The sequence below is a fragment of the Alosa pseudoharengus genome, unplaced genomic scaffold, assembly GCF_046254945.1.
Source record: "Alosa pseudoharengus isolate Yale_2024_CS ecotype anadromous, Long Island Sound unplaced genomic scaffold, YU_APseudo_1.1 YU_APseudo_1.1_scf_16, whole genome shotgun sequence".
Taxonomy (NCBI): domain Eukaryota; kingdom Metazoa; phylum Chordata; class Actinopteri; order Clupeiformes; family Clupeidae; genus Alosa; species Alosa pseudoharengus.
The window spans coordinates 30,014,472-30,029,500 of NW_027468630.1; the positions used below are offsets into that span (position 1 = coordinate 30,014,472).

The 15,029-nt window shown below is 40.0% G+C and overlaps 1 protein-coding gene across 3 annotated transcripts; it reads right to left on the reverse strand.

The window, feature by feature from the left end:
• Positions 1 to 128: 128 nt before the first annotated feature.
• On the reverse strand, positions 129 to 5,896 carry znf408 (zinc finger protein 408). 3 transcript variants are annotated; one of them, XM_076287666.1, is made up of 5 exons: positions 5,809 to 5,896; positions 4,684 to 4,876; positions 4,503 to 4,570; positions 3,712 to 3,971; positions 129 to 2,664 (listed from the first exon to the last, which is right to left on the reverse strand). In XM_076287666.1, exons 2-5 carry the CDS (start codon positions 4,852 to 4,854, stop codon positions 734 to 736), a joined length of 2,430 nt encoding a protein of 809 aa, XP_076143781.1. In that variant the 5' UTR covers positions 4,855 to 4,876; positions 5,809 to 5,896; the 3' UTR covers positions 129 to 733. The 3 variants fall into 3 exon arrangements, with proteins under 3 accessions (XP_076143781.1, XP_076143779.1, XP_076143780.1); XM_076287664.1 differs by having other exon boundaries at positions 5,682 to 5,886; XM_076287665.1 differs by having other exon boundaries at positions 4,971 to 5,886.
• Positions 5,897 to 15,029: the final 9,133 nt, after the last annotated feature.

Here is a 15,029-nt window from a genome sequence, read left to right on the forward strand (position 1 = left end):
CATATCTCTGAAATGGCTCCCTGACGTATCACTTTGTCATCATTTTTATTTTACGATAAACTAATTTGCAGAATGAACAACCTGTATCAGTCCACTCAGTATAGAAACCAAAGTGTTATCTGATTCCGTTGTTCATTGACTTGTCCTGGACATCTAAATATTTGTTGCCAAATATTGAACAACTTGTGGCTTTAGGGACATAGTATCCATTGCTGTGTTAAGTTTGTGAGCTGAACATGATTCATTGCATATGTAAACTGAAAGGAGGAGTAAAATACACACATGAAACTGTGAACTGAGGCACAGAATTTCAACATTGATCCCTGAGCATGTTAAATAACGTGATCAAAGAAATCTATCATCGAATTCTGCCTCTTAAATAGCCACAGTGATTTGTAATATGGTTAGTCAATAATGAACAAAGGAGATGGCTCAACATATATGAAGGAATCATTTCAATGTGTCTACCTATTAAAACTTTTTATTATTGCCTAACTCCCTGTTCCATCACTGCTTTGTTGGAAACGTTTCATACAAATACTGATGATACAAGGTCCAGCTCACCAATGTCAATATTTGCAGTTACTTTCAACTCTCTCCAATCACAAAACAACAGCAAGGGCTTTTATCACAAAACAAACTTTAATCATTTCAGCAACACCTGTACAACAAAACTGATTATATGCTATATGCTAGGAAGAATGGACATACATAACATACATAGAATTCAATATTATATCCCTGATTCAATCTCAATGGTTTCAGCCACAGAATTAAGTCCATCCTCGCCTTGCAGAATAACCATGTTACTTTGTACCTCCTGTTCTTGTAACATTATACATTTAGATGCCGAATCTGAGACAATAATCTCAATAATGTCCTCATTTAACTGGATTCTGCTGACCCCTTGCTCTGCTCCATTTTCCATTAGAACCATACCCTCATGGAATGGTCCAGAGCTAACAATCACTTCATCTGTGTGGGGAACGACTACCAGCTCCTCGACAGTTTGAACATACATCATTGTTTGGTTTTCTGTATTCTTCTCAGTGTCATTTGACCACGTGTTTGTTAGACACCTCTGTACTGTCTTTCGGGGTCGCCCTCTTACTGGGGCTGGATGATCTGTCTCCTGAGTTTCCAGGACTTCGTCCAGTTTCTTCTTGTGAGAAAGCTGATGACGAATGAGGCTCTGCATAAGAGTGTAGCCCGCACCGCATTTCTGACATTTATATGGCTTATCCTCCAAATGAGACTTCATGTGCCGCCTCAGTTTTGTGGCCATGGTGTAGGCCTTTCCACAGACATTGCACTTGTGAGGCCTTTCACCCGTGTGCAGGCGTTCATGGGCCCGCAGTGTATGAGGGTCGCGCAGAGCCTTCCCACAAACAGTGCAGAGGTACACCTCACCGGTGTGAGAGATGAGGTGCCGTCGAAGTTCAGGCACTTGGGAGAAGTGTTGGTCACAATAGTCACACTTGTAGGGTTTTTCTCCCGTGTGGATGCGCAGATGCCCGAGCAGGTTGCCTCGCTGGCGGAACGTCTTGCCACAGTGAGGGCAGGGGTACGGACGCTCCCCTGTGTGCAGGCGCATGTGGTTCCTCAGGGAGCCGGAGTTGGCCAGCTCTTTGCCACATTCAGGACACTTGATCTTGGGAGGGTGGTAATTCGCCTCCTTTGCCCTATGTGCCTCTCTGTGGATGCGGAGGGAGGGCCGCCGGGCAAAGGCCTTGCCACACACATCACAGACGAAGGGCTTCTCTCCTGTATGCAGCACCTCGTGTTCCTTCAGGTCTCGCTTTAAGCCGTACCTCTTGTCACACTGTTGGCATTTATATGGCCTCTCTCCCCGGTGCATCAAAACGTGAGCACGGAAACTCTCTTGGGAACTATAGTTCTTTCCGCATTCTGTGCAAAGGTAGGGTTTTAAGTCAGAATGAGTGAACTTGTGCTTTTTCAGGTGACACAACTGAAAGAAACTCTTGTCACACTGATCACATTTGTACCTTCTTTCTCGCATGTTAAGTTGCAAGAGATTGGGTTTCAACGTCAAAGAATCCATAGCCAGTTTCAATGTAGCTTTATCCATCCCATCATCAGTTTTGATTGCATGGCTGGCATCTTTGTCTTCCAAACCTTGCTCTTGGACAGCATGTCCATCATCGGCAGAATTTCTAGATGGTTGCTTCTCCTTTGCTTGCTGCTGCAGGCTCCTGACTTTACGCTCCTGTAGACGCTTGTGAATGCGACTAACAAGTGTGTGGACCTTTCTGGGTTTAGCAGCGAGACGGCAGCTGGCTCTTGTAGGCCCAGAGACTGCATCAATATCTTTCCTATCACAATTTTCAACCACTGTAGTTTGATTCTTTTCAACCATAGTAATATCAGATAATTGAGCCAAGTTCAAGGAGGGTATTTTGACAGTTTGCATATTGATTCTATCTGTATTGTCATTTTCACAACCATCTTCTATATCTTTTTTTGATTGACAGGTCTGATTGGCTAGCTTTGGTGTCTTTTTCATTCTGGAGAAAGGTTTACTCTTCTGGATCCCAAGCTCTACAGAATCTTTTTCTTCATTCTTTGGTGATGGTGGGACTTCGGAATGCTCCAAGATTGGCTTGACCCCGATGTTTGCAAGGTGCTCTGTGAGAACTTCATGGTCTGTTTGGACATGAAAAGCACAGACCAAAAACGTATGTATAAGTTTTATATATATCTAACACAATAACATGCATTCACATTAATTTGATAAAACATTTGGACAGGTCTTACACTACCTCTATTCAACTGTTCAAATGTCACAGTTCAGAAACCAATGATTCATTTATTAAGTAATATAAGTAATACAATGAATACCACCACTTTTTTACTATCAGGATTATATGTATTGTATTGTATTGAAAGGTATCAATTGTCCATGCTCTTCATTGATATTTATTTATATGGCTTTTGCAGCTCGTTTGATTGATTGAAGTGTCCACTAGCCAATTATCAAAAAGCCCAGGTTGTACTTTTGTATTTTTCATATCTGAAAAAATTGCTGGATTCTAAGATGGTTAGCATCAACCAGGGTCGTTATCTTTAAAAAAAAAAAAAAAAAAAAAAAAATAGATAAACATAATTAAATCAATGAATTATATTTTTATTTCCTCGTCTGGCTCTGACCATTGCTCTCCCTCGTCTGTGTTGTGCCATCATTGGCTATAGTTCCTTGCCAGTGGTCATTTATTCCTCTGGATATCTAGCATGGTAGATATCTAGTCGTAGCCTGTGGCCTGTGGCACAGTGGCAACCAATGTTCATTACATCTTTCATTCATAACGACTTATAACTATAATCTGAACAAGTCATTAGAAAAACTACCTAGGTCTATTTATGAATGATAACGAGTGTACACTTTTATTGGGGGCCAGAATTATGTTATTCCGTGCAGTTTTGAATAAGACCCAAATTTGCATTTACAACTAAATAGTGTATAGCATGGCCTGGTTCATCAATGATGATGTGTCCAATGGAGAGGATAAACAACTGATTATCTAAAGCAGATACTGTAGTGTTAAAAGCATATGTTTAATATGTCCTTATTTTAAGGTAACAGCAAACAACAAAACCTATTATTATGCAAACTTCTGCAGCTCATGTAGTATTTTTTGAGTAACTCTATGTTCAACGACAAGTGACAGCCCCAGAAACAATGTTTCATCATACCTGGAGATAACACTTCCTGCTCTCCAATAATATTCTCCAAGGGCTTGTCATCTCCTGATTTGGGATAGATTCCTTCCTGGCAGGGTTTGCCTGGCATAGCAGCAGACCTTTCCTTATCTAATGAAATGTCATTGTCCTTCAACCAAAACAGCAGCTCTGTCCCTGGATTTATATTCTCACAGGCCTGTAAGCACAACTTTCCATCGACTTCATGAACCTTCACATTCTGCTCCTCCTTGTGTTTTGCATTGCAAGCAAACCTGCAATAGGTCAAGAGCATGAGTAGTATCACAATGATAATAAATAACAGTGGAAGAGAGAAAGAAAGAAGAACGGGAAAGAGAGAGAGAGAGAAAGAGAGAGAATGAGATATGATAGAACATCACAAACCAATCAATACATTTTAGCTGTAGGCTACATCAAGTGGAGAATTGCTTTCCATTTCATATACCATTTTTCATGTCATATCCTGTGAGTCACTATTATGAGTATAGCAGCAGCCAGCAGGAACAGTAACTGTGCAGTGAATTAACATCCGTCCACTTTAAGAGACAGTGCTGCAAGTTCCCAGATACTGGCCTGAGGCTAAACTGTGCAGGCAAATACAACACAGGCTACATAAACCTGTAGTTTTTGCTAACTTGTCAAAAAGATAAACTTGATATTTGTAATCTGGCCAGAATTCACACATACAAAGTCAAAGCAAACTATTTGGAACCTATACATATCTCTGTAGCACATAATCCAGAACAAACAATATTGTGATGTTCCATAGCTAATGTCATACATACCTCAACCAATACAGGCGGTCTGACAGCTGCTCCTTAGAAATAGTTAAACAAGTATTTTCTCCAAGTTTCTGGTGTGAGGAAAAAACACAGATACGACAAATCATTCTGTTAACAAAAAACAATGTGATTCTTTCAATACATGTTTTCATAGTGACGACTGATGAGAGACGTTGGTCAGCACCTCAGTGATTTCCTCCACTTCAGCTTGTTCCTCAAGGCATAGGATTGTGCCTTTCTGCAGTGGCTGACCAACACACCACAGACCAAACTCGCCATCTTTTGCCAAAGACGGACCCAATGTCAGCCCACGAGGCACAGCACTCAGAACACTGTGGAGGGATTCCAGCTTCATGAAGTAGCTTAGTTCTCTGCACCTGAAAGTTCAAATAAGTCTCACAATATGCCTGAACTCATACAGGCACACAGATCTAAATATATTAAGGCCAACAAAGACTTATTAAAACATACCTAGTGGTTTACTGATCTGCATTAGAAATTATCCATCAGTCAGTTTTCACTAGCCTACACCCGTAACATAATAATTACATTTGGCTCAAACTAGTTCACAGTAGTTGGCACAGTTGTAGTAGGCTACAATAGTTTGTACAATAAAAGTAGTCAACATTTTAAGTGCTTATTTAACCAGAACGATTAATAGCTATCCAATTCGAAAAGGACACGTTAAGATAAACAGTCTAAAGTAGCCTAATCCGGACGTAAAGAAACCTATTAAATTAAATTATTAAAAGGTTAAATGGGTATTGTATTGCTCAACAGCCAATCAATTTACTCTCCTCTCTTTCTTGCCCCTGTTGATTGGTTATAGTGTGTTGTTCGGATCGAGTCACTTTTGTAGCACTGTAGCCTTCTAGCGGACGGTTAAAATAATGTGATGAGATTTTTTCTGAACTTAATGAAACGTGCAGCCTAATTGATAAAGGACATTGCCTTTAATACCCCCGGGAAGCCAATAATAACCTACAAACCTACGAGAGACACAACAGCAAGTAGGAGGGTAACCTATCAAAAGTCAATCAAATACCTCGTAGGACTGATCTTCTAAGTTAGTTATCATTGACTGATATAAACTATTTAACGGTAGATAGCGTTACTGCCTTATTAATTTCGCCATCTCTGTTTCATTGAAATGCGCACGGGTTTGCTGATGTTAATGCTAACCTGGTGTTATATGGAGACACCGACGTGGTCAACGCCGCGTACAGTTACGCATAGTATTTTAGTAACTCATACGCATACTATCTGTATAATCCCGACGTTAGTAGCCTATGATAAATTTTGAACCAACTCAGGGATATGTTTCCTCAGTGTCTTGGCCAGTGGAAGTCGAGAACTCCGGGAATATCATCTTTTTCCATCAACACAGTAGGAGGAAGTGTAGCAATGTAACTATATTACCCTTCCCCACAGAAACGGTAGGCCTACTAACAGACATAGACAGACCCTGGTTTAATTGTTTTCAGTTATAAGTCAATATTAAATTATCTTATGTGAATGTAAATTTGCCGTGCTATTATTGTCAATATATTGTTGTCTATAGAGCACAAAATGACTCACACAAGTTAATGTGGAACAACTTTTAGGCCCGAGTGTTTGCCACAGGGACGTGTTTAGAGAGAACTCCAGTTGAGATTTCCACAATGCGCATGCTCACACGGCTTTGGACCAGAGCCCGTTTACGTACCCTCAGAGAATGTCTAATAATATAATATTCATGCGCAACAAGTAACAATTGTATGAAAGTTGTATCCATGTGCAATCAACACATTGTATAGTTTGCTAAATTACAGCAGGCTCGATCACAAGGTAGCGGTAGGCCTTTGCATGGGGTAAAGAGTGCACATTCTCTTTGAGGGAAGAGCATCGGTTCACTGGCAAAGATTTTGGGGTCCTATGAACGAACTATGGACTCCTCCCATATAGAAATATTGGTCTTTATTTAGTAAATATTGATAAGTTCCTGGGGCCTCAAGTGCAGGGCCCTTGGAATCGCCCCGACCTGACGGAGAAGGCATGGACAACATTTAAGTTGCTGCTGAAATGCCACAGAAAAAATAGGCTACCCTATTATTTCTATTCCTAACGAAATCCAGACAAATGTGAAACACTAAAATCCAGCAAGCCTGGTAAAGTAAATCCTTCATTTCACAGTGTTAGGCCTACTTATAAAAATTACATCCCTAACTGATAGGTGAAGGATCCTTTGGCTTAATATCGTTCCACTAACATGTAGGCCCTACATCTTGGATACATGAGAAATTGTAACGCAATCTTCCTTTGTTTTTACCTATATTCCTCACAAAGATTCAGCCGATAACCTCCAAGCCCCCTTTCTAAAGGTTACATCATAAAAAGGGGAGGCAGAGGTTAGGCTACTTCCAGTCAACCTATGAATATTATCAAACTAATTTCCTTTCACCATATGCCAATTCTTCATAGCAAATGGCAGAGAAGTACTTCTATCAAGTGGAAATAAAACACTAGACTTCATTTTGTGACTAGTCGTTGACCCCACATGGTTGTAACTGTGTTCAACAGCAGAGGTCGCTACAGCCTTTTATAGAGTTTCAGGACCATGAGCTTCCAATAGAGAGGAGAGCTAGATATGTTTTATTTTTCGCTTGGGTTGTGGATGATAGTAGCCTGGAAAGCCAGCCCAAACATAGCCCCGCCCACAATATTTCAGTATGACTAGAATTGAGTATGATGATGTCAGGCTAGGATGATGGGTTATGGATTGTAATTCTGATTGTAAACACCTCTTCAGTGGAGGTAGAGATCAGTCACTTCACCTAATAGAGTGATGTCAATCAAACGACCCTCTGGATGAAAGTCTGTGCAGTTAATGCACATAGTAGTAGCCGTTGTGCACCTCATGTACTGCAAATCAACCATAGCTAGAGCTACAAGGGCACTACTGATTATTCAACTGGCCATACAGCTTAACTAAAAATGAGTTAACCTTATTGAACTAATATAAGAGACATTAGCCTGACGAGCCAGACCCACATTAAAATGTAGGGTCTGGGCACTCACCGTTCGCAGTGCTCAGTCCGAGGGGCGGGATAATCAGTTGTCTTTCAAATTCCCTCTGCACGCAATAGGACAGCGGCAGCGCTATGAGTCCCATGCGTTTCCCACCAGCGGAGCTAGTTGGCTAGTTCAAACGTTTGCCAACTTAATAAAAGCTTAACTCGTGTCACACTGTTCGCCAACAGCAACATCCATCTTATTTGTTTTCAAGTAGCAGGGAATTCAAGCCAAACCGTTGCAACTCTGCCATCAATCATTATGTTAAGCCCACCTAACGACTTTATACAAGATTTCAAGAGCTCACAAGCCAACGGAGAGTTGCTAGACTAGCCCTGGCTGGCGCTAGGGGCGCGTCTAGATTTCTAGGCTAAAGAGACATGGTAATTTTATGACAATTAACACAAAATACAATGATTTAAATGTATAGGCCTAGTGGTTAAAATTATTTCCTTACAAGGATTCAATTATTTTTATTTGTCACATACATAAAGATACTATGTAACTACTACTACTTTATTTGTCACATACATAAAGATACTATGTAACTACTACTACTACTGTAAACCATGTAGTGAAATGGCATTAGTTGGATAGAAACTCCTCCTCAGTCTTTCTGTTTCAGCCATGTGGCTAGAGGGGCATTTACCAAACCTCAGCGGTCTGAACAGTCCATTGACAGGGTGTGAAATGTCTTTTAAAATGTTTTCGGCCTTTCTACACTTAGACGTCCTGTCCTGCAGGGCAGGGAGAGGCATTCTGATGGTAAGTTTAGCAGAACCCCTCTCTAAGCACTGTAATCCCGAGATGTGCAATTTTGATATACCAGGTGATGATAAAATTGTTGAGAGAATTGCTTTAAAACTTAACTGTTACCATGTTGTTAGTCGCTTTGGTTAAAAATGCGTCAGCCAAATGTAATGTAATGTAATGTAATGTAATGATGCTGTTAGAACACTCCACAGCTGAAAAGTAGAAGGCCTTCAAGATAGATGTTGACAGAGAGTCATTGTCTGGATTTCTTTAGAGTGTGTTGGAGGTTGACAGTCCATGTGAGGTCCTCAGCACCCGTACTGATGGTTAATGTGTCAGATGTCAGACCACCTACCCTGATGATGGGCTTTTGTTTTTTGGCACAGGGACAATAATGGACTAGCTGTTTAAAGCATGAGGGGACAATGACTTGAGTCAAAGGTGTATTACTATGTGTAAACACAGGGGCTAGCTGGTCAGCACAGGATTTCGGTAACCTGCCAGAGACACCATCAGGTCCTGCAGGTTCCTGCATGTAGCCTTCGTAAAGACGTTCCTCACATCCATCTCAGAGACAGAGAGAGGGGTTTCCCCACTTCTGTCAGCATTTTCATCTGCAGCTGTGGTCAACAGCTGTGTCACAGCTGTGGTCAATTGCTTGAGTTTTAAACGTTTATTATTATTATTGTATCCATTATTGTATCTGTGTTAAAATACAAAAGTCCATCATGCCTAAATGACTTACCGCCCTGTGGTTGCAATTGTGTAAGCACATAATGAAATGGAAACTGCTGCTCTGATTAAAAAAAACAATTCAACTGATCTCAGCTGGTATTCTGTCTATAATGGAGTGGAATGGAAATGTCTAAGTTACCCCAAACTTTTGACCGGTAGAGTACAAACAAGGGCTTCCTTGTACCTTGCAATAGCATTCACTGTTGGTGAACTGACCCTTTGGGAGGAAGGAAAGCTGCCATATTTTGCATCACCTTGGCAACTGAGAGGTTATTATGACCTTTTGATCAGAGAGGCATGTACTAAAACCAAAGCTGAGCAGACTCAACATTCTCAAGGCTAAGGCATTCCCTAGATGTGTCTTATTCAATTATGGTCATAGTTTTGGTTAAAGTTCTTAGGCAGACACTTTATTATTTTGCAATTTACAACATGAAATACACAAAATCAATACAATACAATTAAAAGGCAACATTGTAAAGAAGTCAGAATAGACTATAATAGACTAATAATGATAACAATAATGACAGTAAAAAAGATAATCTTCATAATAATAATAATAACCAACCATTTGACAAATTCAAGTTTAGAAGAAGAGTTTTTAAATGTTTCTTGAAAATCCCAAATCTGTCACTAGAACAGAACATTCTGGTAAATCATTCCCCCAGTGAGAAGCCCCAAATGGAAATTGATTTGTGTATAAGGCACAGATCAGAGTCCCACAGGTGTTTTTCCAGATAACATTTTAGAGAGGTAAGAAATGAGTGCCAATGAGAAGAGAATGAACAACAAATTGCATGCCTCTGTACTGACAGCACTAAATGGTTGCCTTTCTGGCCTTGAACGTATTTGCTGTTGACAGGATATAGCCTACTATCAGAGTAGCTCTACTAGCCTGACGTAGCCATACTCAATTCTAGTCAGAATATGAGTCTGATACTGCTCCATTGGGACGTAATTCGTGTTTCAACCAATACAGGGGGGGGATGCCTCTGCACTCAATTGGATAGACCTAACCAATTAGAGCAACGAAATAACTTACCGTGAACACACAAACCATCCTTCTTCTCCATAAATGCCGTAACATTGTTTTCTGGTCTTTTGTAAAGGTTATTGTGCCGTCAATATCTCCTACAACACTCATTAGCGAAGTCTAAAAGATACGTAGTAGGGTAGGCTATTAGGGAAAAAATGCCTAATATCCCCTCCGTTTTTAAAAATAATTCTGTTGAACACTGACATGCTACAAACATGTTATGAACAGGGAAAGGCTATCGCAAATCCCTCTAACAGGTGGTCAATCAGAGATTTCAAACGAACGAGGGAACAACATGTCAGAATGCAACACGCTGTTTTCCCTTGATGAAAGTGAAACCATGAGTTTTCCCACATCTCAGCTTTGGCCAAAGTTTTCAGAAATAATCGTTTTCAGTGATAAAACCTCATTGAAATAATATGCATTTTCCATATTGGGTCTTAGAAGCCATCTGTCTCCTATAGCCTCAGCGTTTTTGTTGCAAACATAATCAACCTAAGCATGATCAGATGACGTGATAAACGAGGCGCTGTTGCTCACCTGTCCATCATCGTAAAGCCTGATTTGATTGGTCCGCCAGATTTGGGGCGAGCATAGTTGCTCCACAACAGAGCAATGCCAGACCGAACTTCCCAACCTCAAATGTTGTGGACGGGACTAAGTTCGGCTGACACCCAGGCTATAGCTCTACAGTAATTGCACAAATACATGACCTTATTTATTTTTTACTTTGAGGAGTCCTATAACATTAGAGTAGACCTAAATAGGAAGAAATGCATACAAGCAAACAAGATCACATTGAATTGCAGTGTTCAATGCAGGTGAAAGCCAGACTAGCAGGGCCTGGTTTCCCGAGAGGAATGAATCTTAGCAGTTGCGACGGTCCGACTGCGACTGTCCGACAAAGGATCTAACAGGCGTTGGTTAAGTTTTTACATACGCTTAGAACATGCTCGTAGCATGAGCTGAGGGGGAGCTGTCCACATCAACAGTGCTGAAATATCGCCTAACTTGGTGATATTAGGTCAGGTCCTTGAATTTCCCCTGGGGATCAATAAAGTATCTATCTATCTATCTATGTCACCAATGCTCGTATCTAGGACAAGGCTTCTCTGGATCACATGTAAATCTGTGTTTTCACGTTCCTAAGATACAATAGTTTCAGGACGTATCTCTGAAAATCATTAGATGCCTGTGAGAGCGACCTCATGAATTCCATATGCTTACAATGCCCAGTATATGTAAAAGGAAAGGTGTGTCATATATAACTCAGGAGTTGTCAGGTGTAAGAAATCAATATTATCAAAACTCAAACTCAAAAGTCAAAATATGGAGTCCAGAGATGGAAGTGCTGTAAATAAGGCTATTGGATGTAGGAAAATAAGGAAAGGTAAACCATGTTTTTGTTAGACTAGAAATTCACCAATTTAAAGTCAAGATTAGTCTTTCCCTGAAAGACAACTCAAACAGGCCATTCAGAATTCCCTCAAGTTAAAGAGTATTTTATCATTTTGAGATATGAAAGTAAAACATGATATATTGTACAGTCCATCATCTTTGCTTGAGGGTGGAAGAGATGGACATTCATACAGTAGCTCTGGGAACACATTGGAACTGAGCTCTGTGTGCTGCTCTGACACCATTAGTGTCTGTCTATTGACTTGGAGTCATTGTGGGTTTAGGCTAATGGTCAATTATGTGACTGTAATTAGAAAATATAATTAACAAGAGTGTTTTGATCATTTACTTTGTTTGAGCTATAGTGTGAAAGGCAGCTGAAACTGAAGAGAAATAGAACATAATGAGGAGAGAATGTGACATCAGAGGGAGCTAAGACTAATTTGAGCTGGTACAGGAACACAAAGTCTGACTCTCTGTGTATGTGTGCGTGTGTAATGAAATGTATCTGTACATTTCTTCTCTGCTCCAGATTATGGGCAGATTGTGTCAGATTGTTGTTTATATGGATTCTTTTTATTTATTTATGTGTGTGTGTGTGTGTTTGTCAGAGAGAGAGAGAGATATTCTTGCTTTTCTCAAGCTTTGTTTCTTTTTGGTCTTGCTGTCTCCATGGAGGCTGTGCTCTGGCCTGTCCCAGCTTTTTACAGAACCTGATTAGAACATTTCCATCTGGAGAGGAGGTTGTGTTCTCATAGTGGTCTCATACTTGTCACGTGTCAGTGTCATGTTGTCAAGATAATCATGTGCATGCAGGTGATTTTTTTTTCATACTTGATAGCAGTGATAACATTGCTAGTATATAAACCCTACTGCTTTCAGTAATGACTTTAGTTTTAGTTTAATTTATTAGAGAAATTAATGTATATCAGAATATTTCTCTCAATTTTATTTGATATGGTTAAGGTATTCTAATGAGACCACAGACCTTCATTAACATCCAAATACACTTGCTAATGAGCACTGAGCTCATAATCTCCCAACCCTTTGCACATTCATGTGCCAGAGCCTGTGAGCACATTTTGTCTTTGTCTGATGCCGATTTAAATACGTTTGGCCATGCTTGCTAAATTGTTTTTTGTAGAAATATATACATAATATATTATGTAGTATTGAAAAGGATTCTGGGTGATGAGGGATGTTGTTCTTAGCTTCCGGTAGCAACCTCTACAGGGTGTCCAGTCAGAACACGGAAACCAGATTGTTGTTCAAAGAGTTATTTTCTTCATTAATGCTTCACACCCACAACACAGAATAACGATGGATCAGGTGAATGAGTGTGGAATGATATGGAATGTGTAAGATTGTGTATGTGTGTGTGTGGTTTCTGAAATAAAGCAACAAAAGACAATTCCTGTCAATTCGTATACTGATAATTTCATGTTGTTTAAGATTCTGCAGTTTTGCAATAAATGTATGTATAAAGTATATATGAATAATTAATTAATTAAAACGTACCTTCACATCCAGAAAGAGTGTCAGATCAAATGTAGTCATATCTTGATTTCTGAAAAGCTCCTTTACTGCCAATGACTAACACAAACTGGCAGCCATCTCAGCCAAGTCTCTCCCATAGCCACCCCTCTTACACCCATCACAATCGTTTCTACACAAATGACATAACGGTGATAAAGGACTTTACAGCTTGAAATTCCAGCCGTTTTTGAAAGATGTGTGCACTGCAATGTGTTTGGGGGAACCAATCTGACGTTCCATCCTGCACACCTTAGGCTAAATTACACTGATGTGGAAATGCATGCAGTACTGCAGATTTCAGTGCATTTTATTCAACAACCACTAGTGCCACCAATGCCATAGAAGAGAGTACAGAAGGAGGGTGTAGAAGAAAACAAGATGTTTTTTGTAGTGTGTTTTTTAAAGCATATCATAAATATCATATCCTAATAATTAAAGAAATAAATTGATCAGAGTGACCTTTCACTACACCTACATTTAAACACTAGGCCTACATGGGAGTTTTCATTTAAGAAATACAGTACACTAATGCTCTATCTATGAGAACATTCACTTACTTAGGCACAATCAAAATCTCAAGGTCCACTGACCTAGCGTTTTAGTAGTGTTTCACTAAATGTATTTCACAAATATATCTGCAATAACATAAGTGCTATAAACTAGCTTGTACTTTCTTTTCAGACAGTTCTATGCAGACATACTGTAAGTCTATATGTTGAAACACTGAAAAACAGATGAATCACCCATATGATCTCTTCCATCACAACAGGACCGCTGCAACTGCACAGACTTCCCTCTGAGAGCTGATATTTGATCATGTTCAAAAACAGAACTGAGCGAGTAGCGGTGGTCTTGGGTATCAGGATGCCCTTGGCAGCAGGTTGATGTCTGTTCCCGCTCCTCATGGATGGGACTCACGACAGGGGGCAGGAGGCTTCTACAGCAGCAGCGTTACATAACAGCCTGCTCTGGGAAGCATTGTCATTAATGCAGACACTGTCTGCTTCCGTATGATGAGAACAGGAGCAGATCAGATTGCCTTTTTCCTGGGTCTAAGATATTCAGGATTTTTCTCTTATCTATCTAGTGTCTTGTCAGTTCTCCCATTGGCAAATAACTGATTGACTATTTGACTACAATTATGACTACATAACTGTCTTTGGAGGAGGTAATGTGCAATAAGCGACATAATGTGGCCCAGTACAGTTGTTGGTAGGCCTACCACATTTAAATGTGTAGATCCCAATCAGCATTTTCTCCAAGGGTTAGGGATTTGGTTGGATACTAGATATTCCCCATCTGTCCAAAGTGTCAGATGTTGGCTGTATGTGCTGTATGTATGGATTATACCACTTTTTGTTCAAATTCCCATTGTGATGCTCTATTTAGAAAAGTCAATTAACTTTCAAATATTTGCACACCTATGAAAGTAGTTTCTGTTTTTGGCCACATTATTCACCATCAATTCACCAAACTCATTAAGTTGAAATTAACCGTCACATCAGGACGGTTTCCTCTGCAGGAGCTCACAGAGGTTACACAGACAGATACATAGCTTACATTTATCTTTTTGAGTTGAGGTACACTGAATGAACAAACTAAGCTTAGGTCTGATGAAAATAAGCTGTATCAATTTGGAACAGCTCCTCCTAGCTTGCAGTGTCTATTGTCTTCAATTTAGTCCATTTGGAGGTAACCTATTTGCACAAAATCGAATAGGCTATCTAAATCTAAGGTGGATCATTTAGGTAGTAAGAACGTTCAGATTACAGTAGCTGAACACATAAGCAAAATGCTAATAAAGGATTTAACAACATTGTGGTGTATCAGTGTGGTGATCATATTTGCTGCAGCTGCCACCAGATTTTACTTAATCTAATTAACGTTGTGATGGCAGGGCAAAGGTTGCATCAGAAGGTCCTACACGTCCTGTAAGCAGTGGAGACAAAACGGCTGAAAGGGCTGATCGAACGGGCATTAATGACAACCAACTACAGGGTAAGACTGAATTAGATCCCATG

Bases quoted from the DNA above. Each gene is read 5' to 3' on its own strand.
- znf408 (XM_076287666.1), bottom strand. From the start codon at position 4,854: ATGAAGCTGGAATCCCTCCACAGTGTTCTGAGTGCTGTGCCTCGTGGG. The intron at 4,571-4,683 runs GTGCTGACCAAC...TCCTCACACCAG, and splicing joins AAGTGGAGGAAATCACTGAG to AAACTTGGAGAAAATACTTG. The intron at 2,665-3,711 runs GTATGATGAAAC...ATGTCCAAACAG, and splicing joins GCAGGAAGTGTTATCTCCAG to ACCATGAAGTTCTCACAGAG.